General features: G+C 43.7%; 1 protein-coding gene across 1 annotated transcript; it reads left to right on the forward strand.

Moving 5' to 3' along the window:
• Positions 1–15,875: 15,875 nt before the first annotated feature.
• Positions 15,876–19,304, forward strand: LOC147858543 (F-box/kelch-repeat protein At1g30090-like). The gene is made up of 2 exons (XM_087327996.1): positions 15,876–15,972; positions 16,564–19,304. The coding sequence occupies exon 2, from the start codon at positions 17,753–17,755 to the stop codon at positions 19,055–19,057; it is 1,305 nt and encodes a 434-aa protein (XP_087184122.1). The 5' UTR covers positions 15,876–15,972; positions 16,564–17,752; the 3' UTR covers positions 19,058–19,304.
• Positions 19,305–21,020: the final 1,716 nt, after the last annotated feature.

A 21,020-nucleotide genomic window follows, 5' to 3' on the forward strand; every position in this document is an offset into this window, starting at 1 on the left:
TCAGCCTATGGCCGATTTTCATCACGACATCCACCCCCACCAAACTGCGCATCCACCGGCATGCGCCAGAGACAGGTAGATACCGAAGAAAACCGGCCTCACTCGTTGCTCTCCGATTCTCCGCCGGGCCCGAATTGATCGTCGCTGTCGCTCCGGCTCGCAGGCTCCGGCTCGTCTTCGAACCGCTTTTTGAACGCTTTGATCCGCTTCCTGGCCATCGGCACCGCTAACCGTGTCCCTTCGAGTTCCGCGAGGTGGTACGTGTCGTTGTCGTTTGCGCTCGTCACCATGTAGGGCCCGAACCGCCTCCTGGCAAACTTTCTCACTGCCTTGTGCTGATTGTCGAGGCTGTTGTCGTATACCAAGACCCAATCGCCTTCCTCGATCTTCTTTGGTCGCAACCGGTGCATCCGGTTGAATCGGGTCTTGTTACGCTCCCTCACTGCTCGCAACTTTTCCCTCGCCTGTATCACGTCCTCTAGCCTCCGCTCAAGTTGCCGAATCCGCGCCGCCAGCAACTCCTCCCAGCTCATTTCGTCCTTTCAATCTACCACCGCCCACGAAGAAATCGTCCGTTCCACCGGCATGATTGGCTTTTGTCCGTACATTAGCTCCGCCAGTATAAACCTTGTCACTGAACTGTGCGTGGTCCGGTCCGCCCATAGCGCGTAAGGAAGGAGTCGCGGCCAATTCCCGATCTGCCCACTGCATGCACGCACCAACGCCTTTACAATCGGTCTGTGCCCACGTTCCAAATTTCCGTTCGCCTCCGGATTGTATGCCGTGGTGAGGGAGAGTTTGATGCCCAACCGGTCGAACAGCTCCTCGGCCTCCCGCGCATCCAGCTCTCCTCGGTCCGCCACGATCTTCCCGACGCACCCGTACCGACACACTACTTCTTCGATCAGGAACCGGCATACCGCTGCGGTAGTCTTGCTTTGTAGTGCACGGCCTTCCACCTGGTTCATTAAGTCTTCCCGTGCAAGCACCATGTATCGCATCTGTCCTACCCCCATCGGCATCGTCACCAAGTCCACCATCCACTTGAAATGGACCGTAGGCAGGTAGGTCGGGTGTAGCTCGTCCCGGTGTCGGACTACGGAGTGCATTTGACAGCTCTCGCAAATCGTCACGAACCGATGCACCTCCTGGTACAGCCCCGACCACAAGTACTTCTCCTTCAGCTTCTCGAAAGTGGCCCACGTCTTGCGGTGTCCGGCCCAGGGGCTCTCGTGAAATGTCGTCAGTAGTTTCCCCTGTTCTTCTTTCTTTGCCACTACTCGAAGTGGAATGCCGCTTCTCTTCTTTGGGTGCCTCCATATGCACCCGTCCCGCAGGAAGAATCGGTACGCCTTCCTCCGTATCCGGCTCGCCTCCTCTCTCGCCCACGCTGCGTCCGGCGTCATCGTCCGTAGGAACCTCCCGATTTGGAGCCACTCCCCGTCGTACCTGTTTTCGTCAAATTCGTTAAGCGTCGGAGTGTTCCCTTTCCTCGTCATTACGTTAGCCGACCCGAAGAAGTCCTCGCCGACTTCTTCGTTATCCGAAACCATGTCGTCTTCGTCTTTGAACATTGCCCTCGAAAGCATGTCGGCCATGGCATTGTCCTTTCCGGAGATGTGCCGTATCTCCGGGTTCAGGGACTTAACGTACGCTATCCACCAAAGCATTGCTAGGTCTGGTGTCACGCATCCGGAAACCATGCCGAGTATCGGCAGGCAGTCCGTCTCGATAATCACCTCCGTCCCTATCAGATAATCCTTGTCGGCCTTGACAGCCGAAACGACACCCCAAAGTTCGCGCTTAACTTGGGCGTACCCTCGCCCCGAACTGGATCGGGAATCGTACGCCACCCTTGTCCTCCTGATTGATTACCCACCCGATCCCAGTCGGGCTGGTGTCCACCGTTATGCAGATGGGAACATCCTTGCCGTAAACCGCTCTGCGGAGAGCCGGCGCTGCCGTAAGCACCTCTTTTAGTCTCCGAACCGACTCCGTGTGCTCCGTCCTCCACTCAAAGCTACGCCCTTTTTTTCAATAATTAGTAGAGGGGTTCCGCGACATGTGCGTAGTGCGGGATCCAGATGTGGTAGAACACGCATGCCCCCAAGAATCTGCGGACCTCCGTGACCGACCTGCAAACGTTCCTCATCGCGGAGATGGCCTCTACTTTTGCCAGAGACGATTTCCTACCGTAAGGCCCGCACAGGTGTCCGACCACCAAGATCTCCGACTGTCCGAAGGCCGACTTTTCCCCGAAGAAGGTGAGCCTCGCGCACTCTAGTCTCTACAGCACCTTCTCGCAGTCGTCGATGTGGGACGCCACGAAATTCCGACATCCGTCCGGCCCGATTGCCTCGTCCCTTTTTTCCACCGGGCATCCCTTGATCGGGATGTCGTCTAAGAACGGCATGGTGATGTCCGGGATACAATCCCTGAGCACTTTGTTCATCGCGTTCACCATGTGAGCCACTGAGTTTGTCCCTCCTTGTGGCAGGGTACACATCCGCACTAGGCTGAGAGGAGTCCGCATCGTCGTAATGTCTCTGCTCTCCACGGCTAGTTGGAATTTATCGTACCCCGAGTACAGATCACCGACAGAATAGATCGACCTTCCAGCGAAGGCCTCCACGAACTCGTCTATGGTTGGTCTGATCCCTCCATTACGGATGGTCACCTTGTTGACCAGTTGTAGGTCCTAGATGAAGTGCAGCGTGCCGTTCTTCTTCGGCACCATAAACCACCGATTTGAATACGGGGCACTCGACAGTTCGAGGATGCCCATCTCCACCTTTTGCTTTAGGAGCTCCATCAACTTTGGGATGTGAACTCTTGGCACCGGAATCGGCTTGAGATTCCACGGTACATGCGGTACCATGAAGATCACCATCGGTTCGACAACTGTCGGGTCTACGCACCCGATCTCCTCCGGTGAGAATGCAAAAGCCTTCCCGTGCCTTCCGAGCATTGTCTGAAACCGGTCCTCCTCCGCCGGCAGTAGGAAGCCGCCCCCACCGACCTTGAGCTCCCGTAGCGTTATGTCGGTGAACCAGTGCCCTATGCCAGCCGGATTCCGTAAACTTGGGTCCGACGCGACCCCTTTCATCTGCTCCTCGCTGCCCTCCGGCAAGGGTGCCGCGACTGGCCTCACCTTCCGGTCCACCGTCTTGTATTTCGTATCCACGCGAGCCGTCCGATCCGACCCGATCCTTTCCCCGAAGTCCGCGATGACTTCGTACATTCCCATTGATCCTACTGGAACGGTCCGGTCTTCTCCAAGGTCTTCATCGATCACCTTTCGTAGTTCGCCCAAGGTGTTGTCAAAAGAGACCACCTCCACGGCGCCGCCAATGTCTTCGTCGGGGAAGAGGACTCTGCATCCCTTGAGCCGCTCCTCCGCTCGCTTCCTCTCTCGGCCGCTAACGCTGGTTATAGTACAACCTCCGTTGTCGGAGAACCAAAACTTCCTACCCATGGTACAAGTCTTCTTCCGTACTGTACATTTGTGGGGTTGTTCCCGGGAGTCCGGACTATCGTGGCCCCACGCCTTGATAGCCCTCTCTAAAAATCCCCTCGGGCTTCACTGCCGAGGGCCTCGCGGTTACGCTCATGGTTTGGTCTCACCGTTAGGAACTGGACCGAGTGGCGCCCATCCTGGCTTTTGACTCTTGCATAGGCTGAACCGTTGTCCAACACCTTGGTCTCCATCCGTGCCGCCGTGATATATGGCTCTCCTAGTATAACTGGATGCGAGGACGTCTCCTGTACGAAGAAGTGTTGGTCGATCTCGACATCGCCGATTTTCACCCGTACGTTCGAACAAGCCCCATGTAGTTCTTCCGTGGCGCGCGTCGCTGCCTGTATCTTCCAGTCGTGCTTGGTGTTGATCGGCCATTTACCCTTCTTGTAGAAATCCATGGACATCAGGTTGATTTCGGATCCATGGTCTACCAACGCCACCACCGGTTCCGGAACGTTGACGATCCGTACGGGGGTTTCCGTAGTCGCCCTGGCCCAATGCGGCTTCGTGTAGTGGCTTCCCGCCAGCTCGTCTTCCAGGGCTTCGTCTTCCAGGTGTGTGGTCCGCACCTCCACCGGCTTCTCCGGTTCCGGCTCCGTCGAGAGCCTCTTACGCTTCACCAAGTCTACGATAGAGTCGTGGAACTCCCTCTTGGCGATCCCCAGCACCTCCCGCAACGACAGCTCCACTTTACTTTCGAGGATTCCCTCTTCAAGGACCTTCCGTAGGTCCCTTGCTCTCTCAATTTCGGTGCTCAACCGAAACCCCGCCTGCTTCTTCCCATCCGGCATGCCTGGGTTGTCGGCACCGGTCGGTTTCAGCCCGAACCGGGTCTCATACCTCGGGGGGCCGACCCCTCCAGCCTTTCTTGCCCGTTTGTCCTCCACCAGAACCTCGTAGTTCTGGCAAGTGGCTTCTACGAAGCCCGTTTTCTCTTCCACCGGATCGTCCCAACCGGTGACCTCTTGGACCCGTTGTTCCGCGCGGTCCGCCTCTTCCCTCCTCAGCCGAACTCTGGAGAGGCCTTCCAGCACTAGTGGCCAGAATCCGGAGTCCTTCGCCTTCCGGGTCTCATCACCCCCGACCCGAATTCCCGCCGACACTGAGTAGTTAACGACTTCGACGTGCCGTGTCGCAGCCTCTTCCATCAACCTCTTCATGCCGCCGCGCCTCGTATTCAGTTCCAGGGCTCTCCGGGTCTCGCTCGCGTGCACCCGCCCGTTCCAGAGGTACACCACGTTGGTCCTGAGCGCGTCGGCGAAGTCCGCGCAGTCCTTCCAAATGTGATCGATCGCGTCACACCACATGCACCGCAGCCCAGCCGGCGGTCTCCGGTCGCGAGGTTGTTCACCGTTGTCTCTTCGGGCCTGTGCAATTTGCAGGTCTCGTACCATCTGTGTTAGTTCCTCCAGAGCCGCTCCTCCGGACGGGCCTCTGACCACGTAGTTTGATGCCGACCCCGATTCCGACCAGATTCGGATCTCTTCCTTCCTCCCAGCCGGCACCGAAACCGGCTCCTCGAGGTTCCTCCCCGGGACCGACCCCGACCCCGACTCCGGCCAGATTCGGATCTCTTCCTTCCTCCCAGCCGGCACCGAAACCGGCTCCTCGAGGTTCCTCCCCGGGACCGACCCCGACCCCGACGCGCTTCTGTCGCTCCAATCATGCCGTTTGTTGAAACGGCTGCAGACTCGTTTTACCACGGCCCAATCCGTCGTGAGCGCTTCGTCCGTTTCCAGTAGGGGACCCACCTTTTCCCTGTCGAGCGCATCCACCGACTTGACAAATAGTAGCACTCGACTCGTTTCGAGCACCGTCCGGTCCAGCGTCGACAGCTGCGCGAACCGTTTTTCGAACTCTTGGAGGAGCACCGACGTGTTCCTCCCTTTACCGGGGCTTTCCACCCACGCCATGAAGTCCCGCCTCGACAGCCGGAGCGAGTTGTCAAACCCGTACTTCTCGAGGAGTTGCAACTCGAACTCCTCCCAAGTCTGGCATCCGGCCAGCACCTCGAGCACCTCGGCATGGATGCCCGGCGTCACCACCCGAGGGAATCCGAACAACCGCCTGTCCACCGGGATATCCCTCATGATCATTTCGGCTCGGTAAGCCTCCAAATAACTTGTGGCGTCTTTCCCTCCGAAACGGCCTATAGAGTCGACGATCGATTCAATGGCTCTATCGAGGGTACCCGTTCCCTCACGAGCGCTCACTAGCCAATCAACGGCCACCGCCATTGCCTCTGCTAGCTCCAATCCCCTCATCTTTCGACTCCTTTGCCGCCCTGTTCACGTCAGGTTCACCAAATATGTCGCGTTGTTACGCGCGTATGTGTAGAAAGGGGCGGGACCACGGGGGTCTTGGACCGAGGAGCGAGAGAGAGAGAGAGAGAGAGAGAGAGATTCTCTGACACGTAGGAGCGAGAAAGAGAGAAACAGAACGCAACACTTAATTATAATGACAGAGATTACAAACTCCGACGGTTACAACCGACAAAGCGGCGACGGGCCCGACACAGGGACCCTACTCACGCACACCGACGATAGTCACCGACTCAAGGAAACAAAGGGGAAGGGGAGCGACTCTGCTGGAAGCGCACGGGCTGTCCACGAAGCAGAGGCAGCGACCTCCCGACACCCGTAGGGAGCGACGATTCGAGTCGCAGAGAGAGCTCCCTCTTCCGTTCTGCAGCAACCTCCCTCCTTCCCCTCGCGCGCGATGCCCCCTTCCTTCTCTTGTCAAGTCCCTTTCTATTCCCTGTCCTCCCCTCCCTCTGACAGAGATACGCACAATCCCCTGATAAATGTGTGCCGCCTCGTATTTCACCCACCGATCCGTTTATGAATCGGGTACCAAATATCAAGTTACGCGTTCATCCGTGTAAGAGCCGATTCACGCACCTTTCTCTCCGAATCCGCCTATGGCCGATTTTCTTCACGACAACGTGAGCTACGTCGACTAGAAGATATGGTTGGGGTACCTTTTACATTGGGACCACAGGCAACATCCACATTGCAACCCTTTGACCTCTCGCTTCTCTTCGAGAGACTTGGATGGAAATGAAATTAGGCCTAGTATAACATCTTTTCATTGTAGACATGTTTTTTTGTTTAGAACTATTTTTTATCTTATTTTGATTTTTTTACTTTCGATGAATGGGTAAATATCCCATTTTTTGTAAACCATTTGTCTCATGGGCCAAATTTGTCCTTAGAAGACGTTAAATATATCTTTCTTTCTTTCTTTCTCTCTCTCTCTCTCTCTCATGTGTGCGCACACACCCAAATTTTCTCTCCTTTCAAATTAAGAAGACAATCACATTATCTATTTGCTTATAAGTTGCATGTCTATAAATCAATCATTTCATAAATGTATTTGTTGTATATATTAAGCTCATACTAATGGTGTAACAAGACATATATCTTATGTATAAATATAATTATTTAATGAAATTGTATTCTAACTCTTTAATTTGCTTTACACTTTGGAACACATTCACTAATTATTAGCCCTTTTCATTGTATCCTTAATCTTCATAGTCTTTGAGGTGTATACTCTTGACAAGGCTATAGCAAGGTGTGTTATTGACCACTTCAAAATTAACTTGTGGCATTCATCAAGTAGAAATATAGAAGTTAGTGAATATGAAGAGGGAGACATGTATTGTGTCTTTTAGTACGCTTAATTGAATATTATAATATAGGTGTGTGAAGAAAAAGATTTCAAAATCTTTTCTTCTTCTTCTTTTTCCAAAAAAATACTCCTTCCATTAGTTATAAAATTTTACAAATGAGATCATTATGTACAAATCCCTCTAGGGACGCGATAATTCCATCTTATGTGTATGCCCACCGATTCAAGAAAGGGAGAGGATGACCATTGTTGGATGAAGGCTATTCGTTGTCTTTCAACTCCATCGGAGCCACCATTGAGGCCATCATATTGGCTCTTTAGAGTGGCTACAATTTCACTCCATATCTCTTGCAGCATATTCGATGGGACGCTAGGCAGTCCCATAGAGTGTGTCATATTGATTCTACTGCATTTGGGCACTCCACACAATTAGGAGAGCTAAGGTTCCCACGTTCCCATGCTCCCATTAGTCGTGACTTATGTATTAATAGCCATTGGAATGTGGTAATTCGCCTCACGTGTTGTTGTTTCCAGATTTTCTGTCAAAACTCGGTGATAATTGTGTGAGGAACTTGATATGTGTGCCAAACCTTTGCAGCAGCCGGCTCTCGGGCGATTTGAGCAGCTAGAATGTGACGACCAAAACTAGTTGTGAATTGGAAGAAAGGGATGGGTTTGCTTCCTTGCCCCACGTAAGGATCACGCCATGTCCATTGCAAAGGGTCCCAACTGACCTTACAGAGCCATGTGTTTTCAATAGTACATATGTGCCAATCATGTTGTACTTTGATCGGATCAAGGTCTAGAATCCATTTATGACTAGTATATGCGAGTACTCGAATTGCGTTATTCTGTGTGGGCTCAATGTCTCGCAATTCAGAGCCTTCGATCCTGTCTGGTGTTCCCCTACCTCTTGAGATCAAAGATCCCTCCTCCTCGTAGCCTATCCGTTTCTCCATTGTCGGCCTTTGAGTAGCAACTTCCCTAATCAATAGAGTGTTAATGATTTCCGATCTCATAGTCCATCCACCCTTGATTCCATGGAGTATGTTGGCTTGATCTTGTAGTGGCAGTAACATAAACCGTCTCCAACATTCTATACTTTTTCCTGGACCTTTTGCAATGTATCCCCATGAAAACCCCTTACTTGATCCAAGTAGTTGATTAGATTCATCCTTGATACATGGGTTCCATAGGATACGTTGACTGAGCCAGGTAGGTTCTGAACTCGGTTGATCGCACGTGAGCCCTCATCTAATGTCGCACCATGCCTATGGATGCACTGAATCTATCCTCCAATTGGCGAGAGAAAGTAGGTTTGAGATCCATGTTTAGAATCCATCCCGTTTGGGGGGCCCAATTGACCCCTTTTCGTGGCCTAAAGTAAGTGAAACGTAACCGCAGTAGCAGTTTCCAACAGTCATTTCCTGGTTGGAGTCCTCGCACCACAAATTTGGCAAGGCTTTCGATTGTGAAAGGGGATCAATAAGACCCAATCCCCCTCTTGACTTAGGTGTTGTGAGTATAGGCTACGCCACCTTGGCGCGAATTACCTGATCTTCCTTACTAGACCAAATGTAGTTGCGTACTAGTCGTTGAATCTTATGTATACTTTCCTTGGAGATTGTCCAACATGATAGACTATACCATGTTGTTGCAAGTAGTACCTGGTTTGCCACTATGATGCGACCCGCTAGTGACAGTTTTTTCAAACTCCAATGCATCAACTTTTGTCGAATGGAATGGATAACAGGTGCAATCATAGTCTCCGACGGTATGTTGAAACCAACTTGGAAACCCAAATATTTGGTGCTCGCTCCTTGAGTGATCCATTTGAAAGCGGGATGTGGGTGCCATGCAGGATGTGTTTCATGAGAAAGCCATATTGCACAAGATTTGTGCCAATTGATCATGGCATTGGATCTCTTGCAAAATACAGCTAACCCACTTTCTAGCTTTTGGAGGTTTTCCAAGTCTCGTTGCACGTAGACCGTTGTGTCATCTGCAAATTCTATATCCAGGATATTTTGGTGAAAATGAGGCACTGGAAGACCACGTAGGTTGAGATGCCACGAGTTGAGAAAGCAAGAGAGTGCTTCGGCGTAATCCCCCTCTCAACTTACGTGTTGTGAGTATAGGCCACGCCACCTTGGCGCGAGTTACCTGATCTTCCTTACCAGACCAAATGTAGTTGCGTGCTAGTCATTGAATCTGATGTATACTTTCCTTGGAGATTGTCCAACATGATAGACTGTACCATGTTGTTGCGAGTAGTACCTGCCTTACTTCTTATGGTCATTGCATAATGTATTCCTAACGATGGATATTGTGCTAAGTGAATATTTGTAGTGCTCCCAAGGGAGTAGAGAAATGCTCGGTAATTGTGGATATCAAAGACACGGAATGCAAAAACATGGATTTTAAGGGTATGATCCGGGTTTTCAACTATTACATGTTAGAAAGGTCTTGTTCAACTTCTTAATGTGCAAATATGAACCAATTTACACTTAGCAACCATTTACATCTATTGAAAGACTAACTTATAACTCTTTGTGTGAATAGGATCGCTATCCGGAAAGGCTTGCAAATCTCTATTTCAAAAAGGTGTCTGATAGATAGATTATATTATTGTCTTCAGAGGTCAAATATGACCAGGTCCCAAAAATATTACATTTCACATGATACGTGTGAAAGTGAGTAGTGACTCTCGATGTTCAAGAACTTTACCAATGAATGTTGCAATCGAGAGTGCACATTGTGGTTGTGTGTGTGTGAGAGAGAGTGACGCTAACACAATGTTAACTAATTAGATTAACATGCTTATTTAGATTGGATTCACACTAACACTATGAAAAGCTTGCACATTTTCATCAATACTAAGTGGAAAAAACTCTATCATTCTTCACGAATCTCGTATTAGGTTTATTTAGAGGAGAGTGAAAAAACATCCAACACGAGCAAGTCCAAATGGTGGAGAGCCTTGTTTATAAGCTAATAAGGACAATGAGTAGACGCTATATCATAATAATTTGTACAAGTATTAGTTATACAGAGAATTTAGAGGGAAATTGAATAGATTGATCCAACTAACACATCCATGCAAAAAAAAAAATCCTAAAAAGATACGCCTTGGCATTATGAAATCATAAGAAATACAAAAGTTGTGTTGGATAAACAAATATACCAACTGATTCCCTTGTACACTCATCATAGATGATTTAATGTGTATATACAATAACCACACATAGTTTTTAATACAATACGATTCTCCAAGCCCTGACCTTGGGTTCATGACCAATAAGGGCATGACCAAGCAATAAGGGCTGACCAAGCAAACACATCTCGAAGATGAAGGTATTCCAATACTTTCCTTGATTTCTTAAGCATACCACATGTAGCATACATATGAACCAAAGCAATGTCAAGAAAACATTCTTCTCCAACAATTTCCTTTTCATGACCTCATCATGAATCAAGAGCAAGACCTTCACTTCGCATTTGTTCGTAGATTCTCAATGCTTTGTTATTTTGTTCATTTTGCACACATCTGTCGATCATAATATTCCAAGAAACTACATCTCGAACTGGAAGCTCTTCAAGTACATCTTGCACTTTAATAATCAAACCACATTTGGCATACATATCCACTAGTGCATTTCCAAGTGCGATATATTTTAATGGAAAGCACTTAGAAACAATCTTTACATGAATTTTTATGCCCATTTCTACATCTCTAACTCTGCTACATGCTTTGAAGAAACACATCCATGCAGATTATCACAACTATGCTAATTTTATGCTTGAACCATGTCATATTTCTATTCTATTGTAGCCCTTGATTTGAAGAACTACCATAATTAAATATTGACAAAGAATACCATAGTTTTTAATGAATGTATAGTTAAAGCAATGCACATGTGTTTGGAGAAAAATGTTATGTACTAGAGAAAAGTGATGTCCAAAATAGAACACAATTCAACTTGATTGGGAGATAGAACATTATGAATAACTTAATGCCACATCGCACGTAAATTTTGAAGAATTCCATCTGTTAAAAGAAAATATCGACATAGAAGTGATAATTTGACCGAAGCATTTCATAAAAGAAAGCAGAGGCAAGTTGTAATACGTAGAGTCAGAACGATGTAAAAACAAGCAACATCTGACCCAATGTAGGTTATTTGCTATCCTTAGAACTTTATTTCAGATAAATATAAAACGGTGAATCAAGGAGTAGCATATATAATCAACAGTAATGAAATTTGGGGATAAACACCATGAATACCCTTGACTTATGACAACTTCCCCAAACACCCTTGCATTTTGAATAAGGTCAAAACTAAAATTTTGTAATTGGATGGTTATGAGCCACTCATAGTAAAAGACGTGTTTTACTCTAATCATAATTTAATCTTAAAATGTGTGTTGATCTAACTAGTGATATCAATTTGATTTAGTTACAAGGCATGTATGTGTATGTTCGTTGTTATTTTGAAATGTTTGGGGGTATTCTAACTATTATTTTAAGATTTTGGGGGGATGTTTGTGTTTTCTTTTTTCCTTTAAAAAAAGCAATTAAAATAAATAAGTTTGGTGCCAATGACACCATGTGTTTATTGTTTCTCTTGAAAAAAATAGGTTTGTATGTTTAAATTTATGGGGGCAACCAATTTTTTTATTTATTTGAATAACAAATAGGAAACCTCTCTTGTTTTTTTTAAACCAAAAAAACACTACTCACATTAGTTAGCAAACAAAGTACATCAAAGTTCAACCATATTTAGCAAAACTCACACTTCTCCCCACAACACTAATCATAATCCTCACCCCCTCATTTGCGACAAAAGTATCCTACTGACTCTTTTAACATTGTAACTTACTTGTACCACAACAACTATACGTATTACATCTCTTGCCCACTAATGGAAACCATTGGCGGAAACAACCATTTGGGTGCTTGGTAGTTCCATTTAGGCCTTGACGATGATTTGACCATCATTGGAGAACCACCCCATTTGAGTAGAAACTTTGATCGATCCCTTTATGCTTCATCTGACTCCCCTTGAATTGAGTCGTATCGTCCGCGTAGCCATGATACTAGCTCGAACCATATGTTTAGCAACACCTCACCATTTGGGAGCTTTCGCTACTAAAAACAAACGTACAACGGTTGGTCCAAATGTGCCAAACCAATAAGCACGCCACCAACATCCATATCTCCTCAAAAAATGCAAAGTATACTTCCATCAATTTAAAATTTAGTATAATTAGGATAATGCATGGATACATATGTGATAATGGATATGCTAAGGATGTCTTAGTCAAAGTTGAAAACACATTTTTAAGCGCTCACTCGCAAGCACTAAAATCTCTCCTTCACAAAAAACAATTGATCTATTTGAGTTAAGAATCTCACTTAATGAATAACTTCCCTCTTTTGGAAAATAAACACAAGGTTCATGGATATATAAGGGTCGGGTCTTATTGTGCACTCTACCCATTTTCTCGTTTCTCCATTCTTGTCCGTTTTCTTGTTTTCTCTGTTCTTGTATTGTTGCCAAACTTGAGTTGTCATTGTGCATGCCCCTTAAACATGGCACATGCTAGGTGTAGTATGTGTTCGAGTTGCCTAGCCTATTGGCACCAATTTCGGGGGCAATTGGTTGTGTGGTGAGTTCTCTATTCTTTTGTGACTTTGCTAATGACTACACAATTAATGCCTCATTCAAAGGGTTAGTGTCTTGTGTACTTTTGTAATAGGTTGATTAACACATTTCAATATGTATACTAAGAATTAATAGTTATGAACTATCCACGATGAATGTTTGGTATCTTGTGTTCTTTTGTAGGTCGAACTTCATATTTCAAGCATACAAGATTAATTGTACTATCACGAAATTACGTCTTTTTCCAATCATCGAGTTGCATCCTATACATATATGCATTTCAACTAGGTTATGGTTAATGTAGGCATTAAATATTCAAGGCATTCTTGGACATTTCTATCCCATTTAGTTTTGCCTCTTTTTTTCCAAAAAAATATACTACATTAGTATTAGAAAACGCCATAAGGCTATACATACAAATTACAATATATACCACAACTCTCGTGTATTTTTCTAAATTCTAACCATCGGCTTACATAAATACTTTGGTGCCGAGTAAAACCATTCCACCTTATCAACAAGCCGTCTATAAATATATACGTATGTCCCAGATGGCATGAAACTCCAAACGCTTAAGCTCCGCTTGGTGAGTATTACCTTTTATAATATCCAACAACCCTCTGAGATTATGGACAATCTCTGTCCAAATTCTCAAATTTATTTGGGAAGGTCTTTCAATCACATTTTGAAATACCTTCAAACATTGAGCCTTCCAAATATACCAAATTGTATTACTACTTACCAATTGCCATATTCGAGGTTTATTAGTTTGTATTTGTGGATTCAAAGGGATCAATTTTTTCTCCATCAAACCATATCTCATCACAATAGCATCTGCAACATCCTCCTTTTCATATACCATAGGTTTATCATGTACCACCGCCCATAATACCGCCCCCCGTGTATATACACTGCTCTAGGATATACTAGAGTTAATAAATTTATGATTCATTTCCATATCTCATCACAATAGCTTTGCCTTTTGTGTCCATTATGTTAAGTAGGTCACTTTTTTACCAATCAGAAACATGAGACAACTTCTTCAAGACGCGGATGAAGATGTTCTGAGTTCTCCCCAGCCCTTATAGTGGCAAAGGTTAAATGCTCCTCATTCAAGATGCCGATGTACCAGGCTGGCCAACAATGTTACAAGAGACAAAAGAAATGACCTTAAAAATTTAATCTTGATGAGCACAACAAGCATCTAGAGACACAATTGTTTTCAAGTTCTGTTCCTTAAATTTCTAAATTAAGATTTGTTTCAAGATATCTTAATTTCTTGATTCGAAAGTTGATTGTGATTTAATTTGTTGTCAATCTTTCTATTTATTAAGAGCAATATCAATATTAAAGGGCAATGTTATCATTTAATGTTGTAAATATGTTTATTAGGAGCATTTGTTCAACTAAACTTTTGAAAATGTTTCTCGAGATTTGAACCATAACCTCGAATCTTGCTAGGTGTAAGCTTTACCACTATGTAGGTAATCATGTTCAAGAACATGAAGATAAAATCTTAGACTTTTAAGGTTTTGGAAACCATTAGCTATACTTTGTGACCAAAGTTATTTTGAGATTCACCAAATTTACAATAAAAGAGCGGAAAGCAATTATTTGCTAAAATGAGGCTACATATGTGAGATTTTGAAAAACATTTAGCCCAAGCTTTTGTATATTTTTTTATTCATCAATTTACATTTAGCAATTCTACAAACAATCATTTCTAGAGACACCTAAAATATTTATAAAGGTAATGATTTCACACTTTTAGCACATGATGTCATGTTTAATTGAGTGCTCTTAATACAAGAGACTGCTTTCAACTACAACAAAACATATATATTAAGTATATTCAACATAAGACAAGTTTTAGTTTTAGATGTAGACGAGCATCCTTTAATAATTGGCCGTTAACACTTACGGAAAGTTCGACTAGTCTACGCAAGAGGCAACTTGACTATGACAAATATATTGTCAAGTTCATTGCAATAACATAAATCAATTTGCAGCCCAAAAAAGCAAATAGTGCAAGGTCTTGATTGTGATAACAATTTAGTGGCATTGACAAATGAAAAGGAGTAGAATCAAAGACACATGTCATATTGTTGCGATGATGAGAACCTAATCATGTGTGGTAACGTAATAGACGTTAAAGTTTTCTTGGATCACATCAAGAGAGCCCAAGTGTATCATTAATCTCAACAATAAAGTTAGAGGCAAGTAAAATATTATATTTTACCTCTTATACATACTTGAAGTTCGTGACATTAATAGCATGAACCATTTTTGTCGACATCGTTCAGGGCTCTCACAAAAAGAACCCACTACAAAAAGAGCATTTCATGAGCTTCTCTTGAATGAGTGGTGCATGGCATATATTTGGGGCAACTCAATAGTGGTTGGGGCAATAGCATATACGAGAAATCAATGGAGTCCATTGAATGCATGTTGTCATATCCTTTGGGCAAATCGACCTCGATCAAGAGTGATACCATACAATAGCTTCTGATTTGAAAAAGCATTGCCATTGGTTTTATATTTACCAAGGATGAGATTGTCAAAGGCGAGGTAATACAAGAGCTTAGACTTCAGCGTAATAGAAACATAACGAGGATATGACATTTGACTCGAAGAAGGAACCAAGGGTGCGAAAAGCATAGAATGATGAGGGAGATAAGAGCATACGATAGACAAGCTTCAACTAGACAAAGCAACGACATTGGTTTCATAACATTGAGGCCTTGGTTTCGGGCAGAGACAGGAGCCCGAGACCCGGGGGTGGGTGGGTTATGTGTGTGGTGATATATGTACATATGGAGATGGATAGATCATAGGACGAAAGAGAAGCCAAAAGGACAGAGAGACGATGGGTTGGAGGGTCCGTCCGTCCGGACGAACCCACACAAAAACAAAAAGACGATAAGATATTTTTGTAGTGTGAATGCAAGCAAGCAAAACGAGCAGAAAAGAAAGAAAGACAATCAGAGAGAGGGAGAGAAGAGAAGAGAGAGTGGATGGATATTCTTCCTTTTCTTCCTTCCTTCTTCATTGTCTTTTTTAAGTCTTCATCTTCTCTGGTCCCTCTGTGTCTGTGCGACCTGCGGTGACGCCAACCGTCCATTCTTCCTGTAGCGTCTTCTTCATTCTCACAAGGTATGCGTTTCTTCATCCACAACCTTCCATTTCGCCATTTTTATGCAGATTCGGAGCTTCCCCGTTGCCACGGATCATTCCCCTTTCCCTTTCTTCGTCGAGAACCATGCTCCATTTTCGTTTAATGCAGAACCAAAAGCATCTCCATAGCCGCAGATCCTTCCATCCTTCACACACACACACACACACACACACACACACACACACATACTCTCTCTCTCTCTCTCTCTCTCTCTCTCTCTCGTCTGAAGAGGAAGAATTATTGTTTCTATGCATAATTTGAGCCATGCATCCTTCTCTAGAAACCCTTCCCCCTCTCCCCCTTTTTTTTTATGTATAATCATAACTTCGCAATTGCCATGAATCCATTGATTTCCTTCTCAGTCTTGAGCTCCTATATAAAGTCCTACGATGATTACCGTTTTATTTCAATACACTTCTGCTTCTCCTTTCCTTTTTTCTGATGGACTTTTCCATCGGTCGTTTATGTGAATCCTCTCAGATTTGAGAATATCTGACGACTTTGTGAGATTTTGTTTGTTTGTTTTCTCGTTTTCTCCTGTTTATGTTTCTCTATGTGTTTTTTTCCAGATTCGTAGAGATGGAATGAAATGCTTCAAAGCACAGTGACAGTTGGTTTTCATAAAGGAAAACTTTTTTTATACAAATCTCTAGCCATATTGATCAAAACAGTATCAGTTAGGGTTTATTGAGGAGAACCCTGCACAGTAAACCTTAGTCAGATCCACGAAAACCGTACAGTTAGGGTTTCGGCGTGGGAAAACTTGCGACGTAAATTGTATAGCCATCAGATCAGTCATTGGAATGGATAAGCCTGCAAAGTGAACCCTAATTGGATCCATCAGAATAGGAATATTTAGGGTTTTTGCAACGAAAGACCTGTACAAGAAATCCTACCTTGATCCATTGGATAAGTGCAGTTAGGCTTTTGGCAGGGAGCGTTCGGCCACAGTAGACTCTAAGTAGAGCCATCAGACTGGATGTGTTTTGGTGAGGATGGCTTTACCAAAACATCAATCCCTAACCTCATTCATCAAATTAGGAAAGGGTTCTGTTCCATGATGATATTGCTTGTTGACTAAGCAGGAAGCCCTAAACGGAATTATCAGCAGAGTAACAGTTTGGTTTTTGGTGATGGTAAATTTAAGTGCATTAAATTTCTGACCAGATCAATCAGGACAGTAAGAATCGTTGTATTACAAGGAAAACCTCGCAAAGTAAAACTGCAATAAAATTCATCAGAACACTAACAATAAGGTTTTGGTGAATGGAAGATTGCTCACAATAGAAACCCTATATATTCATCCATCCGAACAGAAAGAGGAAGTGTTTTGGAAAGGAGACATTCCTGCTATTTTAAGACGCTAATCAGATTTATCAACAAAGGAACAGATAAGAGTTTTGGGTAGAGGAAGATCTTGCTGAGAAAAACCCCTAAGTATATACACGGAGAAAGTAATATTTAATGTTTGGGCAACAGGAAAACCTTGCTAAGGAAAGGCCCTAAACAAACACATGAGCAAAGTAATACTTAGGGTTTTGGCAAGAGGAAAATTCTGTCCAGAGAAAATCTTAACCAGATATCTCTATATCTAGCAGGGGAGTAACAGTAAGAGTTTTGGCAAAAGGAAAAGTGTACAAATAGAATCCTAACAAGATCCATCTGCAGGGTGACGTTTAGAGTTGTGGCAGGAGGAAAAGCTTGTCCAGCACAACTCTAAATATCTATATCTCTTTAACCCATTAACAAATTGAATCAATGGTGAGAGAATACGACAGAAGAGAAGGAATGGCTTTCAACAAAAACCTCTCTCCATTAAGAATTTCTTCAGGAAAACCATTGATACCAACCTCACCACCATCATCACCTACATCACACCCTTCCTCACCTCTATGGACACCTTCTTCTTCAGCAATAGATTTAGCTTCATCGCCATCATGTTTTTCTTCTTGCCCATCCACACCATTCAGTTGCCGTGTTCAGACTGATATCCGCCCAAGTTTTCACGAGCCACTTATGTCTGGATTACCCGACGACCTCGCGTTAGCATGTTTTCTACGTCTTCCTTATTCATCTCAAGCATCTGCAAAGATGGTTTGTCACAGATGGAGATCATTCCTGTGTAGCGAAGAATATATACACACACGACGCAACAGTGGGTTTGCTGAACCCTGGCTCCTTGTATTAGCTTTCAATAAGGTTAGTGGAAAGATTCAGTGGCAAGCATGGGAACCTACCCTTAGAGCATGGCATATCATGGAAGGAATGCCTTACAAGGAGAGAATTTGTCCACCTGGGTATGGTTGTGTCGCAGACCCTGAAGAGGGTTCTTTGTATGTCTGTGGAGGTATGCGATCAGATATGGATTGCCCCATGGATAGCCTTCTGAAGTATGATTTTGTAAAGAACAATTGGATCGAGATGGCATCTATGTCTACCCCAAGATCATTTTTTGCCACTGGTGTTATCAATGGGAAGATATATGCTGCAGGGGGCAATAGTACCGCTTCACATGAGCTTAAATCGGCTGAGGTTTATGACCCTACCCTCGATCAATGGAACTCTATTGCTAGTATGGGAACCAATATGTCTCGCTATGATTCAGCGGTTTTGAATGGAAAGCTTTACGTTACAGAAGGTTGGTCATGGCCATTTGATGCCTCACCTCGTGGCCAAATTTATGATCCAAAGGTAGACATGTGGGAAAGCATGTCAGTGGGTATGAGAGAAGGCTGGACAGGGCTAAGTGTAGTGCTGGATGATAATCTCTATATCATCTCAGAGCTCGATAATTGGAAGTTAAAGGTATTCGATAGAGATTCTGATGCTTGGAAAGAGGTAAGCGGAGCACCGATGCCTTCTCATATGAACCTACCCTTATCCGTGAATGCAGTGGATGGTAAGCTTGTGGTGGTTTCCCGAAGTTTGCATATTGTTCTTGGTACTATCTCTCATTCAGAAGATGAAGGAAGGTCATCGAGTTCGGTTGAATGGCAATCTATTCATGCCCCTGATGTATTCGCAGATTTTGCCCCTTCACATTCAGTTGTGCTTTTGGTGTAATTTCATTCCTATAGTGGTTGGATGGGTGTATGTTTTGCATGGATCGAAGTGCTCCTTGGCATGCATAGTTGCTTGAAGTATAGAACCAGAACCTTCTAAAAACCTCTTTTAAGTGCTTTTTTTTCTTTATCTTCACGTCCAATTTTCTTTATGTGGGGCCATTGGAGGCCCAACAAAGAATTTGTAAGGTATTCATTGTTTTCTTTTTCTCACACGAGATAATGATGCAATTTATATTTTATTGGAATTTTGATGTTATAATATCCATGTGTGAAATTGGAATATCATTTGCCAAGATTTGTAGTGATAATTTGGTAAAAGTTTTTTGAGGATATCTTTCTTTGGTTTCTCTAAGGTTAGTTGAGAGGCGGCTAGCAAATATCTTTGTCATCGCCTTGAAGGAATATATGATGTTTAAGGATAATGTATAGATATGATTAGAATACATACACACATGCCTAGTAGTTGAACACGAGAAAGTGATAAGTCGGGTTGAAACAATTGATATATATATTCACTAAGATCTACATCTTGGAGCTAAGGCCTTTCTTTTGTGTTTTTCTTGTGAAGTGATTCTTTGACTTCTTTGCCGAGCATTCAATATATTATTATTATGAAATTTCTTTTCTGTGAGTTAACAATATTGTTTATCACATGAAAATATTTTTGTGCTATGATAGGAGGTGTTGGAATGAGGAGCAACAAAAATGTTGTAGATGAATATAAGATTGTGAACTTACAATATACCACGTTCATTCCTCAACATATGGATGGTCCATAGATCAAGTACTTGCTCCACCAAGTTCTACTTTGGTCAAGAATGGAAGTTCGGAGAGTTAGATTGTAGTTGACCTTATAAAGAAGTTAAATACCATTAAAATGGAGTACTCATTATGGGGTTAGATTGTAGTTGACACTATAAAGGAGTTAATACCATTAAAATGGAGTATTCATTATTTGTAGTTTTACTTTGTAGTGAGGTTTATTTTAGCCTTTTTATGTAGTATTGGAAGCATTTGCTCCACCGATTCTACTTTGGTCATGAATGTGAGCCTAGTGAACTAGGTGGCAAGGGCTGACGCCAAAAACCAATACCAAAAAAAGTTGAGAAATGGAAAGTAATGTTAAATAATTTTATTGTAAGAAGAGCAAGAGCTACAAGGTATGTAGAAGATTGACATTGAATCAAAACAATTAGCTGACATTGAGATCTTTTATACATATTGTAATCCTAACCTTATGTATGCTCATCACCTAGATTTTTTTAATCTAAACTAAACTTTTGTGAGGGGTCTATTTACATAACAAAAAATCAAGCTAAATTTTTTGACAAATATATGTTAAGCAAGAATTTTGATAATTTGATAGAAGGGTTTTTTGTGAAGCCTTGTTTTTATGTCAAGTCAAGAGAATGGAGTTCGAATTTGCATAATAGTGTCACCACTGTGTCGTGACAAATAGCTTCATTGGCACATAACTATATACATCGAAAAATAAATCATATGTCTATTTGATCGCAATCATATTCCCATATAGCAATGATGTGAATGGACATCTCGAGCCCCAAATCATTTGATGTGTCTAGCAACGAACCGCCTTATCTTTCCTATTTATGATTACCAAACTATTGACTTGGGTTTTGTTCTACACCTTGATTGGAAACAATATCATGGATGGTGTCGCAGTGCTTTTGGGTAATCAACTCCCAATGTTATGGTTTAATGCAAAGGACAAGATGTAGGAAACAATTGTACAAACATGACCACATGTGGCTAGATGATAATGGACGAAATGTCTACTGTAGTAGTAAGAGACCTACTCACAAAATGCCTATAGGAGTAAAAGTTGTGGTAAGTAAGAGAGAGAAGACCTATGTGTAGTGGTCATGAAGAGAGAGAGAGGCGTCACTTGGTAAGGTTACTTAATAGAGAGCAAAAGGTGATGGGTTCAACCCCTACATTCC

Source organism: Azolla caroliniana, unplaced genomic scaffold (genome assembly GCF_043228905.1).
Source record: "Azolla caroliniana isolate FFs.n. ecotype wild unplaced genomic scaffold, voAzoCaro1.0.p SCAF_11, whole genome shotgun sequence".
Taxonomy (NCBI): Eukaryota; Viridiplantae; Streptophyta; class Polypodiopsida; order Salviniales; family Salviniaceae; genus Azolla; species Azolla caroliniana.